General features: G+C 45.5%; 1 protein-coding gene across 1 annotated transcript; it reads left to right on the top strand.

Annotated features, from left to right (window-relative positions):
• The first annotated feature begins 4,389 nt into the window (after positions 1–4,389).
• Positions 4,390–11,627, top strand: PRDM13 (PR/SET domain 13). The gene is made up of 4 exons (XM_037842074.1): positions 4,390–4,548; positions 5,982–6,113; positions 6,336–6,456; positions 9,859–11,627. Exons 1-4 carry the CDS (start codon positions 4,405–4,407, stop codon positions 11,625–11,627), a joined length of 2,166 nt encoding a protein of 721 aa, XP_037698002.1. The 5' UTR covers positions 4,390–4,404.
• The last annotated feature ends 11,910 nt before the right edge of the window (positions 11,628–23,537 follow it).

Here is a 23,537-nt window from a genome sequence, read left to right as displayed (position 1 = left end):
ACTTCAGCCCCACCGTGAGCCATTAGCCTGGTTCTTTTCCGTTTCGCTTTTCTATCCTCAGTTTCTCCCTGCAATCTTTATAAATCTCCCTTGGAGGAGGAGTGACAGAGCGGGTGGAAGTCTGAACACAATGCAACCTGAGAATTTCTGTCACTCTCTGCATATGCTCCTAAGTGCTTTAATCCCAATTAGGGGCGGCTGACACACGGTCCTATTCATTCCCATCAGCTCTTGAATACATTTGCCTAGAAATGAACTTCACAAATAGAGGCGCTCCTAAATGTGCCCATCAGCAAGGAAAATCGAATTGAGTGCGGGCTCATTCGGCAGCGGCGGGCAGAGAAGCGCTGAATGTGGAGATGCCCCGAGACATTGCAATTCAGCAACACGCTCGCTGACTTTTCTTTGCACCATGTCAACCGAAAGAACCAAGAAATAAGTTGGGGAACTCCGGTTAAAAGGCAACTTGAGAGAGACTCTGAATACTTTTATTGAGCCGCTTCCAATGGAAGACTTAAAAAACAACAAAAAGGCCCCACAAAACCCACCAGCGGCGTCGGGTTTGAGTACTGGCCGCGCGTTTGGAGTCTCCCGGCAGCCGCGCACCCACCGGCCTCGCAATTAAGGGGAAAATGGTTTCGTCGCCGGCGTGTCATCTGGTGGCGTTCCCAGAGCCCGTCGCTGCCGCCCTATTCAGACCCAGCCTTAATGTCCCACCCGCGCCTCGGGGGCCGCGCAGCTGGTCCGCACTGACCTGCCCGCCGAGCCGGCGCGGACACCCTCCAGGGGCGCGGCCAGAGTCACCTCGACCCGCGCTCCGGGCTCAGGCCCAAGCTAGGCTACTGAAAGCGGGGTTTCCAGGCCGCTGCCTACTTGGAGGCCTCGCCTGCGATCCCTGCTCCCGCTCTTCCTAGCTAGGGGTTCAGGGTTTGGCGACTCCGTAACATTCGGGCCACCAAGGCCAAATCGGACGCCCTGCGGCGCGGAAGCACAAGCCTTTACATCCCAGAGACAGGCAGTCCCGGAGAAGTGTGCCCTAAAAGGGACTCCGGCCAAGCCCCCTAATCTCAGTCCCGAAGTTCTTTGGGGGCTATTTTCCTCTAGTCATAACCCAGTCAGGTCAAACCTATTGCGAGCCCGCCGCCTTTCGAGACCCGCGCTCGGACAGGATGGGCGCTGGCCAGGATGGGCGCTAGACGGTGTTGTTTCCTGCACCTCTCCACGCAGCGAAGGCTGAAAGCAGCGCGGTAGTGGGATACGGCCCGCTGCAGCCTGCCCTTCCAGCCGGTTTCGGCTCTCGAACGTCTATGCCTCTTTAAGGGCAACCTGTTACCCCGCAGAATTGATGCCCGCGAGGTTCCGCTGTGGGCAGGCACCCGGCGCCGCCCCCGAAACCGCCTAGACCCGCACCTCGGTGCAGGAGGGTTTTCGCCTTAACGGGGCCCCTGGAAGCCCATTTTAAGTCCATAAAAAAGCCGAGTGGAATGTTTTGATTGAGTCTCAACATTGTCTTTGAATAAGACTGAGACCATGTAATTAATGTGTCTTTTTAATAAGGGACAATACGGCCGTTCAAGCTATTTAATTTCATTTAATTTTCCATCCCATTTGCTGCACAGCCCGCTTTTACTTTTAACACCCAGGCTTTCACGGCCCATCTTGCTCCACTGGGCACATTAGATTGGTTTCACCCTTGCTTTTTAGGGGAGGAAAAATAAAAGAAAATGTGTTCCTTTCCTCCTTTGTGGACAATTTATTTCACTTGGGGAACTTCAACTCTGAGCCACAGGACAGAATAAAACTCGGCGAGCTGGTGTGAATGCCTCTGGCGCAGGCCCTTTCTTCTCGCGGGGCTGGGAACCAGCCACAATTGGCTATATTAATAAATAACTTTCCTCACAGTCGGACTTTACATGGTCCTATTGATAAAATTGTTCGCGTGTCGTTCACGCTTTTTCACTCATTAAGGAGGGCCGGGGAGGCGCCCCGAACCCAGGCCCCGCGCTCTCCCCTTCTCGCTCACAGCGCTGGTAATTTAAACTGGGTGTCATCCCGGAGTCGCCAGGCCAGAGGTTAGAGGGACATGTTCATGGCTTAAATTTATTGCACTCGACTGTTCGGAGTGGTTTCCTCTCCTCCTCCCCTCCCCCAGCTTTTGTCATTCATGGGCCGGATCAAAGGCGCCCTCCCCTCGGTGGCAGGCGGCCTTCGCGGCCCGCCGTGGGACAGTGGTAAGGTTAAGAAGAAAAATCAGTGGCAGCTCCCTCAAAAAGTGACTCTGGACCAGGCGCGACTGCAGGGTCCGAGGAGACGCAGGGTGTGGTTACCAGATCCGCGGACCTTTTCTCGGCTCCAGCGGCAGCGTCTACACCGGCCTTGGAGCTAGCATCTAGGCGGGGCCAGCCGTGTGCTCCTAACGGTCTGTCTTGAGATGCTTAGGTACTTACTTGAGACCCTTGATCTGGCCTGGATTCCCCCATGACGCAAACCACGGGCTTTGGAGTTTCCAAAACTTATTCGCTCTACCCGTCATTGCTACTGTTTTGCAGCAAAGTAGTGTGAGACTGGGAGGAAGCCAAAGGTCTGTTTGCATCATTTCCATTTTACTGACTAGGAGACTGAGACTCGGAAGCAATTCACTCAGGATTCCCGAGGTCTTGCGTGGCAGAGCACAGACTTTTGACCCTGTCCTCTGTGGCAGGTCTCGAGCGAGGAACACTACCATCAAAGGCCCGTGCCAGGCAAACTTGTTGAGTAATAGTAGTTGCCATTCTACCTTCCGCTGCTCTTGTTAACCAGTGTCACCCCCTTCCGGCACCATACCTTCATCAGGCAGAGGCAGGCGCCGGCGCTGCGCGGAGTCCTGCGCCCTTTTGTAGAGAAGGTGGACTGTGGGGAGTCAGAGACCCTGCGCCCCTCATGAGAATAATCGCGTCAGGCTCCGGTCCTGACAGCCTAGGGGTCAAGGAGTGGCGTCCGGGTTGAGCAGAGCGAGGCAGGTGCTGGCAGAACTGTCACAAGTATCTGCTGAATTCAATCACTTGGCTTCTATCTTATGAAAATAATGAACCTAGAGGATATTTCCCCATCCCACCCCTGCAAATGAGGAGCACTCTGGTTTAATCTTAAAGTACTCATTCTCCAGTTCTTGAATTAGATTAAAAAAGTTGCTCCAAACGCCCACTTCACCCCTCTTCTAGACAGCGACTTTGGACTGAGTGCGTATTTGGTTTGTTATTAGTAGTAGTTAAAAAAAAATTTTTTAAAAGCCTAGTTTATTGGTTCTGGAAAAGTTAGCTCCTTGCCCTCTCTCTCCGTTTTAAACTTAAAAGCTAATCAGGGTTTGTTTGGGTCGGTTGGTTGGCATGTGAGCATGACTCGATTAATAACCGGGTCCGCAGAACCCCTCTTTCACGCGGGCGCAGGATCCCCTGCAACGCCACCGGCCTTCCGACCTCTTCCTATTGCTCGGAGAAAGTCCGGGTCCGGGATGCGCCTGAGCGCAGTGATGCACAGCAGACCTTCCTCCCTGAACTGGTCCGGACGCTTCACATTTTGGGCAAAAGAGGACAGAGGGGACGATAAAGCGTTTCTAAATAGACACTGGCCTGAACTCAATCTCCTGAAATGGTAATATGGTCGTTATTTTAAAAGTGTAGGTATTTTCTGGTGTTTTCCCATCAAGTACCTGCCTAATTTCTGTATGGCACACGCCAGAAATCAATAGAAGTTAACAAGTCCTCCAAACAGTCCCCATCTCTTTGTTTAATCTCCTTTACAATAAAGCCAAGGGGAAAGAATTAAAAATCTTTGAAGTAGACCAGGGCTCAAAGGAATCAGCCAAGTAAACTTAAAGTAGTCACTTATTTCCCAAAACTGGTTTGTCGGCCAACAATAAAAGGAAGTAAAATTTATGGAGAAATTATACAGTGAATTTGTCACTTAAAATATCGTAACTGTCTCGGGGACAATACCCCATGCTGAGGATTAATGGTCCCGCCGGACCTTTGATTCACCAGCGCCTTTTCTTCGCCCTTGACAAATTGGATTTTTAGGAATGGGAAGGTCGCCTGGACCATTGTGCGCCAGCCATTCAGAGTCCTCGATTATGCAGGGGGCTGAGGGAACCACTCCATGTGACCCTCTCGGGTGGGACTCTGCAGTTACTCTGCAGCTGCTCCGCAGCGCAACTCTCTCACCAAACTCCGCGCTCTTGCGCTCGCAGTGCCAAAAGGCGCCCGCCGCGGTAGAAAAGGCGCAGTGCATGCCTGTCCGCGTCACTCCGCGGGCAGAGGGCGCACGTCGGGGCGCGGTTCACCGGCTCGTGCGTGGCTGGGGCTCGGTCACTCGCGCCCTTCAGAGGACTCCGCGCATCAGAGCGCCTGTCTGGCGGCAGCGGCAGCAATGTACGGAAACGCCCGCGCTCCAGCCATCAGCGTGAGCGCCGACAGCTGCATCCCGGCCGGCCTGCGCCTTGGGCCGGTGCCTGGCACCTTCAAGCTGGGCAAGTACCTGTCAGATCGCAGGGAACCCGGGCCCAAGAAAAAGGTATCGGCCATTCCGACCTCCCCTCCGCTGATTTTCGCATTCCTTTTCCCTGGTTCGGGAAAGGAGTAGAGAAGGAGGGGGAAGAAGAAGGGATTAAGTGATTAAGTCATTACCTGCCAATTCTGCCGGGTGGAAGGGTTCTCCGATTATTCCCAGCAAATCGCATTAACTGAGATCGGGACTTGGCTGAGAGGGGACAGTCCCCGGGTGAGGTGCGCTGGCCTCTCTCCTGCCGGGACCGCTCGGAATCCGCGGTTCCCCCTGCGCTCTGGGGTCTTTTTCATAAAGGCGTGGGGGACACTGACCTCTCTCTTCAGACGCGCCCTATTTCATGGGGGCGCAGGACGTCCAGGACTTTTCCTGCCTTTTTTCCTTCAACAAGCGAATTTAAGGCTTAAATCTGCCTTAAAGTACTTTAATCTCATCTCCTCCGATAAAAAGCCTTGGGAGGTTCTCAGTTCCTAGAATCTTCTCAGATTTCTCTCTTTGCTGATGTCTGCTCGTGGGTTTGGGATATATGGTGAGCAGATGAACCAGGTGGTGGCTCTGACGCAGCCCCCAGTCCTCGAGCTCCGAGGGCTAGAGGCGTCCACCGCGTGCGACACTGGGTTCCGGCGCCTGCAGTCGGGCTCTAAGAGTCCAGGGGCCAGGGGCCAGAGCCCAGCCGGGAAGCGCCAGGGTCTGACTCCCCAAACAGTGACCCTGACTAGAAAAGGGATTTAAAGTCCCGGCCCACCCTGAGGCGTCCCAGCAGCCGGAGATAAGCAGGCAGCTTCTGGGAACTGAAGGCAGGAATCTGATGGGGAGGGGAGGACCTTGGCGTTAGCTGGCTGCTGATTAGAGCTTTGAGGTAAGAAACTGCTCCAGTGCCGGTGCCACTGGAGCCTCTTGCCCCCCACTCTAAAGCTGTGTTTGCTGCGCACCACGCCTTCCTCATACGCGCTTAAATTGCTTTTAAACATCTCGCCAGCCTCTGGATCATATTTTTTTCTTCCCCTGCGCGCGCTTTGTTAGGAGACTTTGGCTGCTTGGCTCGCCGGCACCTCCGGGCAGTGCAGCTGTAAGGAGGAGGCACGAGACCGCGGGATGGGGAGCTTTCAGGGCCCTGGGACTGCGAAGCGTCTCTATACTGGTGTTAGCGCTGTTCTTGGAGCCGCAATTGGGAGACCTAGGGCGAGTAGGGGAGCGTCTTGGCATAAGTTGCTTTCAGAAGCACCCCTGGTGAAGCCAAGGCGGGGAGGGGACTGTTATACTAGTCGATCTCTGTTCCCCCCTCTTCCTAAGGAATCTCCCACCTCCCAGCAGCCAACATCGGCCTTTCCAAAGTGAATACAACCATTTTCCTGAGTCGGGTGGGATGGAAGACAAATTTTCCCTCTAGGTTGCGGGCCTGGCTGTGGCGCGGGGGGAAACGACCACTGCTTGTGTTGCAGGTGCGCATGGTGAGAGGGGAGCTGGTGGACGAGTCGGGGGGCTCCAGTCTGGAGTGGATAGGGTTAATCCGGGCAGCCAGGAACTCCCAGGAACAGACTCTGGAAGCTATTGCGGACTTACCCGGAGGGCAGGTACTGTGGGCACCCCCACCTCCACCCCCACCGTCTTTGCGAGGGACACCAATATTTAGAGCAAAGCGCTTCACCCAGTCCCAACAGCCCTATAAGGTAGATATTATCATTTTCCCCTTTCCAAGGATGAAGAAAGTAAGGTTCAGAGAGGTCCAGTAACTTTTCCAGGGTCATGCATTATCAGAGTCGGGATTCGAACCTTTCTCATTTCTTGCGTCCCAGATCTTCTACCGCGCGCTTCGAGACGTACAACCAGGGGAGGAGCTGACCGTGTGGTATTCCAACTCCTTGGCTCAGTGGTTCGACATCCCTACGACTGCGACTCCGACGCACGACGAAAAAGGTACGACTCGGAGAGGTCTCGAGGCAGCACGGGTGGGCGAGAGGCCAGGCCTACTCTGGTCTTTGGTTGCGTCCCTATACTTGAAGGGCCTTTGTCTCTCGCTGCGAAAAACTGAATTCACGCTCCCTGTCTGCCTAGGCAGAGAAGCAACGTCCCCACCACTTCCTTAAAATCAACAGTAAATGGTGACAACAGCGACAGTAACAATCTGGCTCCATGATGTCGCAGGAAAATAGTGTTGAAAAAATATTGTGCTGAGCTTCCTAGAGTCATCCTTTCCTATTGCATATCCAGAGACAATTATTTACTCAATTATTAAGAGTTAATAAAGAAGCCTTAAAATACCCTTACAGCGAGTACAATATGGGTTCCAGAGAGCATAACTCAAACCTGGAATGCTTTTAGAAGGTGGAGAGACGTCTCTTCTCCACTGGTTTGGAGAGGAATGTATTCCTACAGCATTTTAGAAGCATTATGGTACTTACAGCTAGTCAGTTGGCAGGTCCTAAGGCCCTTCCATTTAAAAGGCATTTATTCGTTCTCCCTCCTTACTTAAATTGAATCTGGGTTGTATCCCAGTTTCTTCTCAGATTTATTTGATCCCTTCCAAAGCCAAGAGCGGATTTATGCAAATTGAGGTGCAGTAACTAAAGAGAAAAACATTTCCAAACCTTCCCGAGGACACTGAAGAACACTTCCTGTAGAAAGAAGACTGGGAGGTGCTAAAATATTTAGTCTTGAGACTCCCTTTTAATACACCAAGCTTCCATGCTTTCTTTTTTTCTTACCAATTGTTTTAATTAATCTGTAATTTCCCCTAAAGAATATTATTATTTAAAGTTAACTTAATGAATGCTATGATTTATTTTAACATGCTGTCTTCCTGAATTGCCAGCTTAATCTCATCCCTTTAAAAAAGGATTTAGAGAAGTTAATATAAATGTGGGAATTAGGAAACAATAAGACAGAATGAAGTTTATTCAGAATGATGAGTCACTTCACTTCAAAGTAAACTGTCCTCTGTAAATTAATTCTATTGATTTTGTGAGTAGATTTTACTCATAAAATGAATGTTTGGTCTTCACATCACATTAAATTCTCTTGTCAACTTCTATCAGTAAGAGAGAAGCATGACAAAAACCCCACAGTGGAGAACTCTCAAATCTGCCACTATAAAATAATTCAGAGGGTTATGGGCCTTTAAGGGCTAGCCATTTCTGTATAGGATGTGCCTCCTTAGGCATGCCCAAATAGCACAAAGCAACTTGAGCAGTGGTCCTCATGTTTTTATTTCAGGCAACTGAGTTTGTAAGCATCATATGGTAACAGATGTCAAAATAAACACTGTTTTCCTTTTGGTGAATATATGGGTTATTCTGAACCCTGACTTTGAGATGCTTGAAATCTTGATTACCTTTGACATACAGGAAGGAGAGGAAGCAAAGTCACCTATGAAGTGTGTTTGATATTCTTGGCATGCGGTGGATCTGAGTTTGGCAAACATGTTAGTTGGTTATGATAAAGTGAAGAAGGGACATATTCAAATCGAACACATGCATTTGCTTAAATCCTGAAAAGAGGAAGAAATAAGTAGGGATGACTGCCATTCTTCCAATGTTGTCTATTTTCAGTGAGTTTCAATTCCATAATAAGAGGAAGGAAAATACTTTGTTTTGGGACAAAGCTTATTGGCTTTACATTGTGCTGAGTCATTCTGAGGCAGTCTCTGAAAACTCCTTTTAAAAGGGGTGGTGGGAGGGAAGTTCTGAACTTAGTAAAAGGAAGGTTAAGTTATTAAATCAACATATGCACTAAGAGACCTAGGAGGTCCCTTTCCTCTCTCTGAAAATGCAAGGTAATAGAAATATTGAAATGGTTTTACCTAAGTCTTAGATCATTAGGATAGGGTCTCAGGCAAATCCTCTTCCCCTTCCCCTCTTTTTTTTTTTTCCTGCTCTCTCTTGACCTTAGCTGAATAAATTGCTTCTCAGTTGAAATTTCAACTTAATTATCTGGAGGACTACTTGTATGCAAAGCCAGAAGTAACTGACAGGAGCACAGGGAAATCTGGAATTTTTTTCATTGTTATTTCTATAGTAATAATTTAGAAGTATGAGCTGCTTCTGTGCAAGGAAAGAATTAAATTTATTGAAACTAATGTACACTTTGGATATTTTCTTGTGTCTCAACTAAACTTTCTCAGAGACCTTCTCTTCAATAACATCAGCCAACCACATTATAAAAGAAATCCCAATTGTAAGATCCCTTTTCTCTGTATAGTTGTAATATGACCTTTTTAAAATTAATGTCCCCCATGTGATCAGAATCTGCTCCATGACATGAGTCTCTTCATTGTGTTTGCAGACTCTGGCAAAATTAAAAACACTTCATGCTAATATTAAAAACAAAAAGTAATATTGAACACCAAAATATGTTTGTAGTTCCTGATAGGGAATTATGAACTTTTCATATATATAATTCATGAAATATGTACATTGTATATCCACGTAATAAGATTCATGTAATAAAAAATAAGCCATACGTAACTTCTCCAAGGACTTTACCATCTTAGATTTGTCACATATCTAGGAGTTAATTAATAATAACCAAGTGGAATGACTGACAAGATAGTGTAAATACCCTCCAGTTTTTAGAATATCAGGACATAAGACTTTATTCTCCTCCCATCAAATTAAATGGGGTTAAAGAGGAAATAAAGATCCAAATAATTTTGAAGACTAGAAAATCACAGTCCCTCTGTGGTCCTTCAGTTGGTTACGCCCCAGGAAAACCTCAGGCAAAGTATTTAAGGCTGGGAGGGGGTAGGAAGGGTGGATAGTGGACACAAAAGACATTGTTCTATGAAAAGGAATGATTACATATGGCCCATACATACAGGATATTGTCTCGCCTGGTAATGAGGCGCTCCCGACCATTAGATTGTCCTTTGTTCAGTTTATCCAAACTCCTTGACATACGCCACCTATTCTGCAAACGCCAACAGATGGGCCCGGGCACAGCACAGCCTCAACACTTGATTTAGAGCAACAGCTGCTCTCTGCTCTAGTCTCTTCCCCTGCCAGCCTGCCACAGCGCTGCCCTACCAACAAAGATTTGCTCGGGTGACCAGGAGGAAGTCTTCGTTGGAAAGGCCCAGATCACCTTCTATTCGCCTCTGAATAGTCCCGGAGGTTGAAGATGGTGACAGGGGCTGGCCATTGAGCCCAGTGGGGCTCCCACATTTTTTTTTTTTTTTTTTTTTTTTGCGGGGACCCAAGAATACTTCCACTTTTCCCCATCCTGCTGGTCGAACCTCGGGCTTTGTCTTGGGTGCGTTGGAGCTCTCTTTCTGTCTCTCTTACTCGCTCTCACAGGGTCGCTTTTCCACTCTTTCTCGCCCAGGGGAGGAGCGCTACATTTGCTGGTACTGCTGGAGGACGTTTCGATACCCCAACAGCCTTAAGGCCCACCTACGCTTCCACTGCGTGCTTAGCGGCGGCGGTGACCGCTCTTTCCTGCACCACGAACACGCGGTTCGCCAGGGCACCGCTCCAGCCCCAGATGGCCTCCGCATCTCTCCGAAACCCTCGGCTCCCGAATTCGCCGCGGCGGTCCGGGCGAGCAGTCTGCGGCCGCACCTGCAGGACCCACCGCCCCCCCAGGCATGCGGGACGCCCGAGGGCATTAAGCGGGAGGCATCCTCCGCTCCCTCTGCCACCTCGGCGCCCCCGGGCAAATGGGGACCGCTCAAGAAGGGCAAGGAACAACCGGAGCGCGCCCTGGACACGAGCGGGGCGGCCCGCAGACATGGCCACATCCTCGGCATCGTAGGCGGCTCCCCAGCGGGGGGCGGCGGCCTGGCCTTCTACCCCGGCGTGCGCTCAGCCTTCAAGCCTGCAGGCTTGGCCAGGGCGGCGGCGCACGGCGACCCCTATCGTGAGGAAGGCGATGGCAAGCCGGGGACTGGTCCGGCCTTGGGCAGACTGCTGGGAGGGGGCCGGCAGGGCGGGCGTCCCGGGAGCGGGGACAACTCGGCGGTAGGCGGCGCGAGTCACCACCATCACCACCACGCGCACCATCACCACCACCACCATCACCCCAAGTGTCTGCTAGCTGGGGACACGCTGCCGCCGCCTCCGCCCAGCCTGCCCTGCCCGGGGGCCTTGCGTAGCTTCCCTCTGCTCCCGGGACCCCCGGAAGAGGCGTCGGCCTTCAAGCACGTGGAGCGCGCCGCGCCTGCTTCCGCCGCGGCCGCCACACTGTCTGGTGCAGGTTACGCGCAGCTGCCCCCTGCGGCCGCGCTGCCCCTCGAGCGCTGCGCCCTACCGCCCCTCGACGCGGGCGGGATCAAGGCCTACTCGGGTGGCGAGTGCAGCCACCTGCCCGCGGTCATACCAGCCTTCACTGTCTACAACGGGGAGCTGTTGTATGGCTCCCCGGCCGCCGCCACTTACTACCCGCTCAAACTGCACTTCGGCGGCCTACTCAAGTACCCCGAGTCCATCTCCTATTTCAGCGGGTCTACGGCGGCCGCGGCGGCAGCAGCGGCGGCAGCTGCAGCCGCCCTGAGCCCCGCCGAGCTGGGCTCTCTAGCCAGCATCGACAGGGAGATCGCCATGCACACACAGCAGCTGTCCGAGATGGCCGCGGGGAAGGGCCGCGGCCGCTTGGACGTGGGGGCGCTGCCGCCGGCCGTCGTGGCGGCTGGGGCTGCAGGGGGCGGCGGCAGCGGCGGCGGTGCAGGCAAGCCCAAAACGGGTCACCTGTGCCTCTATTGCGGCAAGTTGTATTCGCGCAAGTACGGGCTGAAGATCCACATGCGGACGCACACGGGTTACAAGCCGCTCAAGTGTAAAGTGTGCCTGCGGCCTTTCGGCGATCCCAGCAACCTCAACAAGCACATCCGTCTGCATGCGGAGGGCAACACACCCTACCGCTGCGAGTTCTGTGGCAAGGTGCTGGTGCGCCGCCGGGACCTGGAGCGCCACGTCAAGTCCCGCCACCCCGGCCAGAGCGTGCTCACCAAGGCGGGCGAGGGCCCGAACGCCGAGTCCGGTTATCCCCCGGAGCCCGGAGAGCCCAAGAGCGACAACGATAGCGACGTGGACGTCTGCTTCACCGACGACCAGAGCGACCTCGAGGCGGGGGGAGGCGGCGAGCGCGACTCGTAGTGAGCCTTCCCGGGAGAGTGGGAAAGGGTGTGCACGGACAGAAGGAGGGGGCGTCTGCCCGGGGAGGAGAAGAGGAACTCTTGGTGGTGAGAAGAAGGGACCCGTTGACAAAATTGTTTCTATTTTCCGGAGGGCTCCGGGTTTGGAACAGTGAGAGGTTCCTTGTAGGGTGCTGAAAGGTTCGGAGGTTGCTTAAATCCGGCTACCTGGGCAACCCCAGGGCGGTCGGTCCCCCGGCGCTGCCCCGCTGGGGACCTTACGGATTGGCTTCCCCCGAACCGCCCAGGCCGGCCGCTCGCGGGGTTTAGGTTCACATCAGTGCGAACATCACAGCGCCCTCGAGGGCGCCAGATTTTAACTGCCACGTATTTTTAAATTGTACTTTTGTGTGGAGGAAATTGTGCCTTTTGAAAAGATGTTTTTTTGTGTGTTTTACATTAGCATTTCACTGCCTGGACAAACAGTAGTCACAATTCGGTAGATGTGACATCCGTACACTTGTTTCCATTTCGTCTGTTCTCGTATCAAAGACTGCGCCTTGCTGCACTGAATATTTGGTGGTAGAAGGTGTACAAATTGGTCAAGTTGCAATTATTTATAAAAGACTAATGACAAATGTAAAATATCTAAAGCATGATCTGAAAGCACTCAATATATAATTTTAAAGAAAATATCTTATTTGGTACAGTACACGTGTGTGTGTTGTTTTATAATGAATGATGTACAGTGAATACAGTATTTTGGTCTTGGTTCCAGTTTGTGCAATCTTTAAGAAAAATAAAGAAACAAAGGAAAGTTTGTTTACTTAGCGATTTCGTAGATCCCTTAAATAATATTTTAATTTAAAAGCGATTTTCTAGGAGACTCACAATAAAAGAAATTACAGAACACTTAAATTTAATAATTAATTTGATTATTCATAAAATAGATGTTAAGCCCTACTGTAACAGTGAAATACATCATTTCAATATGTATATTTTACAGGTTCACAGATAGCAGGCAAAACAATTGTTTTCTGAAACCATTATTAAGCATGCTATATGTTTTCGTGTTTACTGAAAAGAACCTAATGATCTTCAAGGAAAATAACAAACAAACCACATATTCTCCCTTGCAAGAAAGAATTATGGAATTGTGGAATCTTTATTTCTTGTGTTCGATTTTTTTGAAAGTAGTTTTATTGAGATAAATTCACATACCATACAATCCATATATAGTGTACAATCAATGCCTTCTAGTATATTCGCAGAGTTGTGCATTCACCACAATCAATTCTAGAAAATTGTCATCACTCCAGAAAGAAAAACCCCATATCCCTCAGCAGTCCCCTCTCAATCGCTCTATCCTTCTCTAGCCCAAGTAACCACTAATCTATTTCTGCCAGAGCACTTATTTTTCTGTCTCTATAAATGTATTTATATTTACATTTTATATAAATGGAGTCAAATAGTATGTAGTACTTTGTGTCTGTTTTTTTTCCACTTAACATAATGTCCTTGTTTTTGCAATTTATGGAAGAATATTCATGTATTACTATTGACTACAGTTCATAGTTTGCTTTAGGTATTTTTTTAGTCATATACCACCCTACTATTAATACCTTGTAACAGTATCCTACCTTTGTTCTAATTAATGGCAGAAGATTCTTATATTTGTACTATTGACTACACTCATTGGTCCACAAGAGGGTTCACTATGTTATACAGTCCCGTGTTCCATCTTCTGGCTTTCCTTGTAGTTGCATACACGACCCTAAAACCTCCTTTTCAACCACAATTGCACCAGTGTATCATTGCTATTAATTACACTTACTATAATGTGCTACCATCACCTCTATCCATTTCCAAACATTTACAATCAACCTTACTACAGGTTTTGCAGTTGTGTTTGACAGAATTTTGACAGAACTTTCCTTGGTTAGCAAAAAGGAAACTTGCTTCATACACTTTAGCCTTAATTCGACAATTACTTAAGGAAGTTTATTTTAGTTGTTGATCTATGTACTTTATGTAGTTTCTTTTTTCCATGTACTTCTTCTAACAATCTTGTGCTGTCAGTGTGGGTCCATTTTACTGAGGATGAAACTTACTTTTCAAGGTCACCAGGAGGCCCATAATTGAGTTGGCAGTTAGAGGCAATGACTTAAAAAAATGTTAGATAATGGAATGATGTTATAAAGAATATAATTTTGTGGTCTAAAATTGGAAGCCCCCCCCCATACAAATTCTTGGGGAGGATTTCACTGCAGTTTTGTAGGAAGTGGAGGATTAGATTAATCAGCTCCTCAGCACCCTAACTCTTCCCAGCGGTTGCTAGGAAAATTCTGGTAGGTCAACGAAGGGTCTGGATATGATCCTAATTTTTTTAATTATCATCTGGATCTTGGGTACTGCAAGCAGTCTCTGCCCGGTCGTTTCCGTGTAGGGAACACCGGCTGCCACTGGTGGCCGCCGGGGACTTTTTCTAGCCCATCACGGCAGGAGCATGGTTGGGGGCAGGCTGCTGAATTCTGTGGGTGGTGATCAAAAATATTTCTTCTGTGAGAAAACGTTGGGAAGTTTAGGTATTTAGTGCCAGCTAATTAGAAAATGATTTGCTTTGTTAAAGCCCAAAGAGAAAAAAAAAGTGTGGATTAACATGCGTATATGATAATAATCATATGCCTACTATTGCGGTCCTTCCTTTTGAAGCAATTATTGCTTGCAACCAAATCCACCTTTATAGAAGAATATTGGAAAATTTTTCTGAAATGAGATCGTGCAAGTGCTCAGAGAAAATGAGAAAAGCTACCTAGATTCTCAATAAGAAAACAGTTATATAAGTTGTAAAAGTCATGCTCCCCTGTTTCCTACTTCAGCACTAATTCCTATAATTCTTGTTGGTCTGTGTGGAAATAGCCTATAAAGAAATAAATTAAAAGTAGTTTTGTCCAAGGAAATACATTTCTAATTGATAAAGAATTTAATAAAAATTAAAACGCAGCCTGAACTCTTTATAAATTGATATCTACTGGAAGTTACTAGAATGAATTTCAATATAAAAATAATTGGACATTGGTTTTAAAAGCTCTTAATCGCAGGTCACTTGTAATTCTCCATAGGTTGCCTCTGTTAACCTGTGCATTTGTTCATGTATTTGCATACTATTATAAATAATAAAATGTGATTATTTATTTTACTGGCAAAGTCAAATCAGTGATATACAATCAGTAATAATATTATTACTTGTTTCGAATGGCTCAGTTGAATTAGAGTTTCTCAGTTTGCTTCTCTCCACTCCCATCCCTGTGCCTTGGAATCCTTCTCTTTTAGAATGTAGAACTTTAGAAATGAAAAATCCATATCCCAGTGATCATAACTTTGAGGATTACACTAAAGCCACTGGAAGTTTCAGAGATTTCAACTAAATACTTTGTACCAAGTGATTAAAAAAATAAAGAAAAAAGATAGGAGGAAGACCCATGCTCTCTAGATGTGAAAGACTCCAGATTGTTTGGATTCAGTTAATTAGGACCGTAAAATGTTTTTGCTTAGCTAAGTAAATCAGACTTAATTTCTATTCTTGCTTCCACAGCTTACTAGCTTGGCATCTTGGCCTCAATTTCCTCATCTGAAAAAAGGAGCGAAAAAAAAACAACAGGGTATTTGCGAGGATTAAACGGGTTAATGAGCTACTTAGAATCAAGCCTGACACATAGTAAGCTCTCAAACGATATTAAAATAACTCTTTTAGAAACCCTTTGTGTTTTTACTGGAAAGACAGCCTAGAGGGATAAAAGCTGGCGCTCTTTTGTAAGCATTAGCATCCTTTTGCAGGGCATGTGCTGTCCTCTTGACTCACTTCTAGTCCCGGAAGAACTCCCTACAATGAAGTAAATGAAGGCCTTTGATACTTTTGCTAAGGAGAAACTTTTTCAGACCCCCTATCAGGCCATCCTGATGTCTATTTTAAGCGGACACCGGTTCAAATGTTAGATGCACCGGAAGAAGAATGCTTCTCTTTTCGTCTGTTTTCGCTTATTTTTGGGAAATTGGGCTTGAGTTGAACACTCGTGTGACTCCCCTTCTGAACCTAGCAGAGAGCGGAGAATCCAACAACAGCTGCGATTCCGCAAGGGTCTACTCTGGGGAAAGTTCACTTACTGTCTAACCCATGAACGGAGAGACTGGAGTTCCTGAATCTTAAACTGTCGGGACAGCCTGAGGAATGGTGACGGTGGTGGTGCTAGTGCGGGGTTCCAGAGCGGAGAGAGTGGTGATTGGCTTCGGCTCGATACTTTGCCGCTCCCATTGGTTAATCCCTTGGAGCCGGGGTTGTTATTGGTGGCGGGCCGGCGTGCGGCGGAGCCAGGCACCGCCTTGCGAGAGCCCCGGCCTCTCGGCGGTGTTTGGGCGGGGCTAGGTCAGCCCGGAGGTCTTGCGGGTCACAGCGTCTTTCTCGCTGTAAGTAGGCGTTTCCTCTCTCAGACTTGCTTTTCGGGTTCTGGGTTCCCGGCAAAGGTGTGGGAGTCTTGCCATGTTTAGGTGTATAGTCCGGGAGCCCTGGAGGAGAGAGATACAGGGGGAACTGGCGGCGCCCAGCGGGAGACAGATGGGAGAAGGTAGGCGAGGGAATTTTAGGCGCCGAACTAGTCCTTGCGGAAGCTCCCTGCCACACAGGACAGGTTGCTGCGACACCAGCGCTGTGCATCTTCGCCATCTGCTGCTCCCCCAAAGGGAAGAGGGCAGAGGTGCTGGCGCCATTGGGAGGTCAGACGTGACCCTTGGCCACCCAGGTGTGAGCTGTGAAGAGGAGGACTCAACAGACGGTGGGGCCAACTTGTTTAGTTCCAGAAGGAGCGTGGCGCTCGCTCTGGGCAGGGTGACCTTCCTACAAAAGATGAAAGGAGAGCTTCTGTCGTCTGCGACTGTAGTTTAATTCAAATTAGGTGTAACCGTTGTAACAGACAACTTGTTAATGCCCTTGGTTTGCAAACTATTCGAGGGTCCTTCAGAGAGAGACCGAGATTGGATGGACTGTTTGTATGGATGTAACTCCTTTGAAGCAAACACTGATTTTATGTCCAGTGCAATACATTTTAATTATTGAAAATTTAAAACGTCATGTAAATAGTAGATAAAAACTAAAGCACAAGTTAATTAAATATAAAAGTGATGGCATAAAAGATATTTGGTAATTAGAGTTAAACAAATTAAGAGAAATGTTTTTGTGTGCATAGTGACGAATTGTATTAAAAATAAAGTTTATTAACTATCCAAATATCATGAGTGTTCTCAACTTTCTTCCTATCCGTTTACATTTTTACAGAATTCTATTGTAGGAAATAGCTACAAATACATATTTCTTAGTTTTAATGTTGAAAGTACTGTAATGTTTCTGGAAATTATTTTAGGGAATGATTTTGGCAAGTGTATTATAATAGGAGACACTCAACTGCAGCGATCTGAGTAGAAAGCCTTAGGTGGTAATGTCTTATGTGACAAGAGATATAGTGAAGAAAAAGGCAATACCAGATGGCTTTGGATAAGAACATAGTGAAGATCAAAGGTTGTTTTTAATCTTTTTTAAAAAACTCTGACAACTGGAAGAAATATAAGATTTTTACTTGACACCGAGCAGTTGATTTTATTATCACCTTAAGGTAAATGAAAACATGACCAAGTCAGATTCGAGCTCACTTAAGTGCATTGGACCATACCAGAACACAAAATGCTTTCAGGTATGCTAAAAGCCAATGCAATGAGAAATGAGTCCATGTAGGATGTCGCATTTTATAACTTTCTGATTTTCAGAAAGCAGGAGAAATGTCTTAGCAACCAAGAAGACATAGAGAAAAGGAAATACCTTGGGGAGGTTATGAGGTAGGCTTTCTAAATTATTTAAAGTTAACATGGTCTCAGGGTATTGGTTTTGCCATCCGTAGATGCTTGCACATATCCTGTGCCTTACAATAGTTCCCAAAATCAATTGTAGTATATTATTGTCTTGAATTGGTAATTGTAGAGTTCATGGCATTCGTATTGGCCAATGTTCTCCTGAAGAAGTGAAAAAAAAAAAAAAAAAAGCTTTGCCTTGAGGTTTCCTTGACAGCACTTAGTACATCAAGTCTTCATTATCTTATTTAATCTTTATAACAAGCTCTTCTACAGAAAAAGGAAATGAGTCCATGTTGCACAGCCAGCTAGAAGTATTCCGAGGATTCACTCCTAGGTCTGTTAACTCCACAGCCACACTCTCAACATACTAGATGTTCTCTTTAAAACACTGTCATCTAATATAGGAGGTGTTCAGAAATCCAGTTTGAACCTTTCATAATGGATCCAATGAATGTTTTACAAGATGACAATGAGGTGAATTGAAAGATTAATGGGTCAACAGGCTTTGTCAGCAGGAACCAGAATTAAATTAGAGACCATCTTTGGCTTGTTACGTATTTGAAATAATTTGAATTCTGGTAATTCCCATAAGGCTGGGTTCAGTCAAGCCTAGTCTGGCTGGGTCTTATTAAACACAAAGACGTGTGTCTAGGGGTGGGTCTAAAATGACCCACCTGTGGTCTTGAGGACCCTAGGAAGGAAGGCATGATGGTTTGATTATTGAGAACTTCAGGACAATTATACACTGCAAGAGATCACCCAATTCCCAAGTTAGGACCTAAAAACTTGCCAGTCCCCTAGCGTTCTTTGGGATTGAAGATCACCAGTAGTACGGTTCAGTCAATTTTCAAACTTTTTTCATGTGAAGTAGGCTGGATTCCTGAGAGTCTGATCCAGGCAGGGTGCAGTGGTGGGCCTGAGTAGGCCTGAAGCTACTCTGCTGATGGTGAAGCTGAGGATTACCAGAGAGAGAGAGAAATTCAGGGGAAAACACAAACTAGAATGCCAGGCATATTACCAACTGAAAAGGGCCAGGCTGAGGCAGAGCCCCCGAAGACACAAGGCAGCAGAATGGAACCAAATCAGAATAAGAATGATGGGATGGAGTGGAGGAGATGGGGAAGTGGTAAGACCTTGAATGACTGGAGTTGAATGCAGGCATTTTTAAAAAAGTTAATTTTCCTTTTTAAATGGGTAATACATTCAATATTCAGAGAACAAAACTGCAGAAACAAGTATATATTTAGAAGTCTTAATCCCATCTCATTTCTGTCCACTCCTGGTTATCCCGTAAGTAATTACTGGAGGTAGATTTATAGTAAAGCTCACTGGCAAGGAATTCCTTCTAAGACCTGTATCTAATCTGTGTTCTCTTTCTTAAAGTTGGCCCCCCAAATTCTATGAGCTTCAGATCCCACAAAATCAGGATCTATGCTTAGAAGCCACTTATTTTAGTTTTTTTTTAAATATACTTTAAGTGTTTCTTTTTGTAAGTATAAGCACATAAGAATGGATATATTCTTATTTTCCTCCTTTTCTTAAATTATGTATTTAATATACACTGTTCTCTATTGTGCTGATTTTTTTTCCGCTTAATAATATATTTGGGAGGTTTTTCCATAGCCATTCAAGGAGAGAGCTTCCTCCTCCTCCCCCTCCTCCTCTTCCTCTCCTTCCTTTTTTTTTTTTTTTCCTTTCTTACTGCTGCTTAGTGTTCCATTGTTTTGACATAGGCAGATTTATTTAACCACTCCTCCTGTTGATGGACATTTGGGTTGTTTTCAATCTTTTACTATTCAATGAATAGCTTGTGCTGTGATTTTGTAGGTGGAGTGCAGGCATGTTTTAGAAGTTATCACTGCTTTGGCTGCTATGAAGAGGGAGCCATTGAAGACACTGAGCTGGCCAGGACAGTCAGGAGATAGATGATTGGCTGATAGCTCAACCTGCGCCTTTTCTCCTTGGTTGGAGTGCTGAGAGTCACCTTTAGCTCTTGACTGTATTCTGCACATACAGAGGCAACAATGGAAACTCCACCCCATTCTTTCATTCTTTTCTTCTCTTGGGAGAACTTAGCTATAGAACCATACTTCTCCAGGCTAAGCAAAAGAACAATTCTTACGTTAGGTGAACATGGAAAAAGTATGTTTGTGTGTGCATGTATTTGAACTTTTAAATTTCTCTTTGATGAACACCATCAGCAAGTGTTAATTTCCCCTGTGATGTGTATTATTTAAAAACACCTTATGTAAAACCGTCTTTGGAATTATGATTCAGACTTGTAACTGGATGAGTGGAGCCTGGGCTTATGGTAAGTAGCAGGTACTGAGCACAGCCCACACCAGCTGTAGGATAGTGGTGAACACTCCAGTAGGGAAACAAACAAATGCAAATGAGATGCACTTGGCCATGGAACAAAGATGAAAATGACATTCACTTGTAAATGAGTTTTCTGTGTTTGATGTAAACAGAATGACATGTAGTTTGTAGGAAGACCCCTATGACCTTAGGATGGTTGTTGAATTCATTACGTGGAGCCGCACATTTCTGACATTTTATCATTATTAGTGTGTCTCATGATATAACCATCTCTAGGTTTTAAATTCTATTTAGAAGCTGTTCCATGATTTTCTGTCCAAGAGATGGTCTGTGAGTTAAAGTGAGATACTTATCACTGACAGGTTAAGTGCCCTGGAATAAAACCTGAATCTGACCTTCTTGTAGGATAAGTGAGTGGTTCATTTGTTAGAACTTGGAGTCAAGAGAAGAAAACCAACTTCTCAGCTTTGTCTTTCATTGCTAGCTTTTCCCCAACCTAAACGTTTGTTCAAACATTAGATTTAGATGATGGACATATGGCTTTACTTTCTGAGACTTATTCATCTTTCAAGCCCTCTTCTCTATATCCCCTGACAGTGGTCTTTGCCTCCTCTGAACTTCCACAGCAGGTGGTTTGTGATACTCATCAATCATTTATTTTGTCAAATGCTGATATTTGGGTATGGACTATTTCATTCACTTTTTTGAGAAAAAAACTCACATAACATAAAAGTAACCATTTTAAAGTGTGCAATTCAGTAGCATTTAGTATATTCACAGTGTTGTGCAATGAACACTTCTATCTAGTTCCAGAATGTTTTTATCACCCCAAAAGGAAATCCTGCACAAAATAAGAAATCACTCCTCTTTCCCCCAATACCACATCCCCTGGCAATAAAAATTCTGTTTTCTGTCCAGATTTACCTGTTCTGGATATTTCATATAAATGGAATCACATACTATGTGACCTTTATATCTGGCTTCTTTCACTCGGCATAATGATTTAAGATTCACTTACGTTGCAGTGTGTATCTGTATTTCATGCTTTGTGTATCTACACTTCATTCTTTATGACTCAATACTATTCCATTGTATGCACATCACATTTTGTTATAACCATTCATCAGTTGGTGGAGGACATTTGGGTTGATTTGACCTTTTAGCTATTATGAATAGTACTGTGATGAATATTCATGTATAATTATTTGAATCCATACTTTCAATTCTTTTGGGTATATACCAGGAGTGGAATTACTGGATCATATGGTAATTCTATACTTAATTTTTTGAGGAATCACCAAACTCTCATAAAACTGTGGACAGAGTAGGTCTTTGACAAATATTTGAGAATTGTTGATTAGACACTCTGAATTTCTCATTCTTCTGAGAATAAGAGCCTAATACATGGCAGGCACTATATCAGCTGGGGTTACAAGGACCATCATGATTTTCTCATGGGCCAGTGGAGGAGGTAAACACAGGAAAGAAATTGATAACATGATGTGGTGAGTATAGTGTTGGAGGTAAGCATGGAAAAGCACCTCCTTAGCCAGAGAGAGAAGAGAGTGAGGGAAAGGATGGAAGAGCACATAGAAAGACTCTTGGAGAAGGTAACACCTGAATCTTAAAAGATGAATAGCAGCGATGTGGGTCAAGGTTAAAGGGAGATGGAAGAGCATTTCCAACAAAAGCGTGCCATAAGCAGAGACTGAGTGGAGAAGCACCGTGGCTGTAAGGGAGGAATTTCAGGCAGTGTGAGGGGTAGAGTGGCAGGCAAGCAGTGCTGAGAAATGAGGGCCCATCTGGGAGGGAGTGTGGTGCAGTGGATGAGAGGGTACATGAGCTTTGGAGTTAGGCAGAGCCAAGTTTGCATCCTGGCTCTGCATCTTCCTAGCTATGGGACCTTGGTCAATTTACTTAACGTCTAGATGCCTCAGTTTCCTCATCTAGAAAATGGAAACAACAGCAGTATTATATTTAAAGTGTTCTTTTGACTGTTAATTGAAGTAATGTTTGCAAAGTGTTTAGCACAGTGCCAGGCATGGGGTAAGCATTCAAAGCTTATCCTAATTGTTCTAGGGTAAAAAATGTTTTGACTCATTGTATTTGAGAGACCAGAAGGTTGTCTCTCTGGAGGGCCTCTGGAAGGTTTAAACTGGCACTGACTGGTGATTTTGCATTGCAAGAGGAACGAGTTGGAGGCAGAGAGACCAGTTAGCAGGCAATCACATTCAGCATTTCAGGTGACAGATGATGAGGGCCAGTGGTAGTAGGGATGGAGAGGAGAGGAGGGAGCCAAGAAACACTTAGGTGGCAACAGCCACAGGATTTGGGGACTGGGATGGGAAGGTGTGAGGAAGAATAAGAAGGCATGTGTATTTGTGATAGGAGAGTTCCCAAGTGTTCAGTCTTATTGCACAGTGTTGATGAGTTCCTGGCGAATACACTTTAAGCTGAGATGTTCTTAAAGCTGTTCTGTTTAAGAAACACAGTCTAAAGAAAAAAGAGAAGACTGATAGATTTGAATATATAAACAACAAAAGCTCATGTCACCACCACCAAAAACAAAAACAAAACAACTGATAAAGATAAAGTCTAAGGAAAATAATAGTTTTGCTAATAACAGAAAGTAATAGTAATATATAAACAGCTCATTAAAATTTATGAGAATGCTTCACGTTTCCAATAGAAAATGGCAAATGTTAAGAATTTAATCAAGTCATTGCTAAACATACATGTTTTCATGTTTTTTATCATAGAATAAAAGATATGCATATAAAAAACCTTAAATATAAAAACAGGTAAAAAATTAAGAAGACAAAGTGCTAATCATGCTCTGAAATTGATGCAGGCACTTGTTGCTGGTGTTGCTGGTGTTGCTGTAAGTCAGTAAAATCATTTGTCCAGCAAAATGGGAAAATTTTGCCAGGGCTTTATTTATGTGTATATTCAGTACTCATATTTCTGAGGATTAATTCTAGAAAAACAATTGAATGATTTAACAAAAGCATAAAGACATATGCACATGGTTTTTCACTGTAGCATTAAATTCCATAGTAAAAAATGTACAGTTATTTAGAGAGCATCAATATTATGGCATAACATGAATTAATGTTAAAATAATTAAGATAAAACAGTGGAAAACTGTTTATGAAAATACTAAGTGAGAAAAGCTGAATAAAAAGATTGTCCATATGATTGCAGTTATTTAAGAATATGTGTTTGTATAGATAAAGACTAGAAAGTAATACAGAAAACATGAAAATAGTTGAACTAGTCTTCTGCATATTCTCAGGCGGCCAGATTGCCTTTTTGTTTTTACTTTATAAAGTTTAGTCCTATCACCTGTATTTAGTAACTGTTAACATTTTGCCAATTTTGCTTTATCTCTTTTATTTGCTGACTTATTTTGAAGAAAATTAAAGTTATTGTGACATTTTACCTCCTAATACTTTAGTATGCATCAAGGACATTTCCCCCGATAACCAAAGTACCATACTACCTCATCCAAATTATTAATTCCTTAATATCGTCTGGTTCCCAGTCCACATTCAAGTGTCCCCAATTTACATTTCTTTTCAAAAATGAAGTAAATTGATAAAACTACCCATGCCAGTGGGATCGTTCACTGCTGTGTGGAGAGTGAGTGGCTCCCAGGCCCCTGTGCTAGGACAGCGAGCGTTCCCAGGTTGGCAGGCTCAGGGGGACTGGCCAT

Source organism: Choloepus didactylus, chromosome 7 (assembly GCF_015220235.1).
Source record: "Choloepus didactylus isolate mChoDid1 chromosome 7, mChoDid1.pri, whole genome shotgun sequence".
NCBI lineage: Eukaryota > Metazoa > Chordata > Mammalia > Pilosa > Megalonychidae > Choloepus > Choloepus didactylus.
The sequence above is the reverse complement of the archived record's forward strand: the minus strand, read 5'-3'. Positions and strand labels throughout refer to the sequence as shown.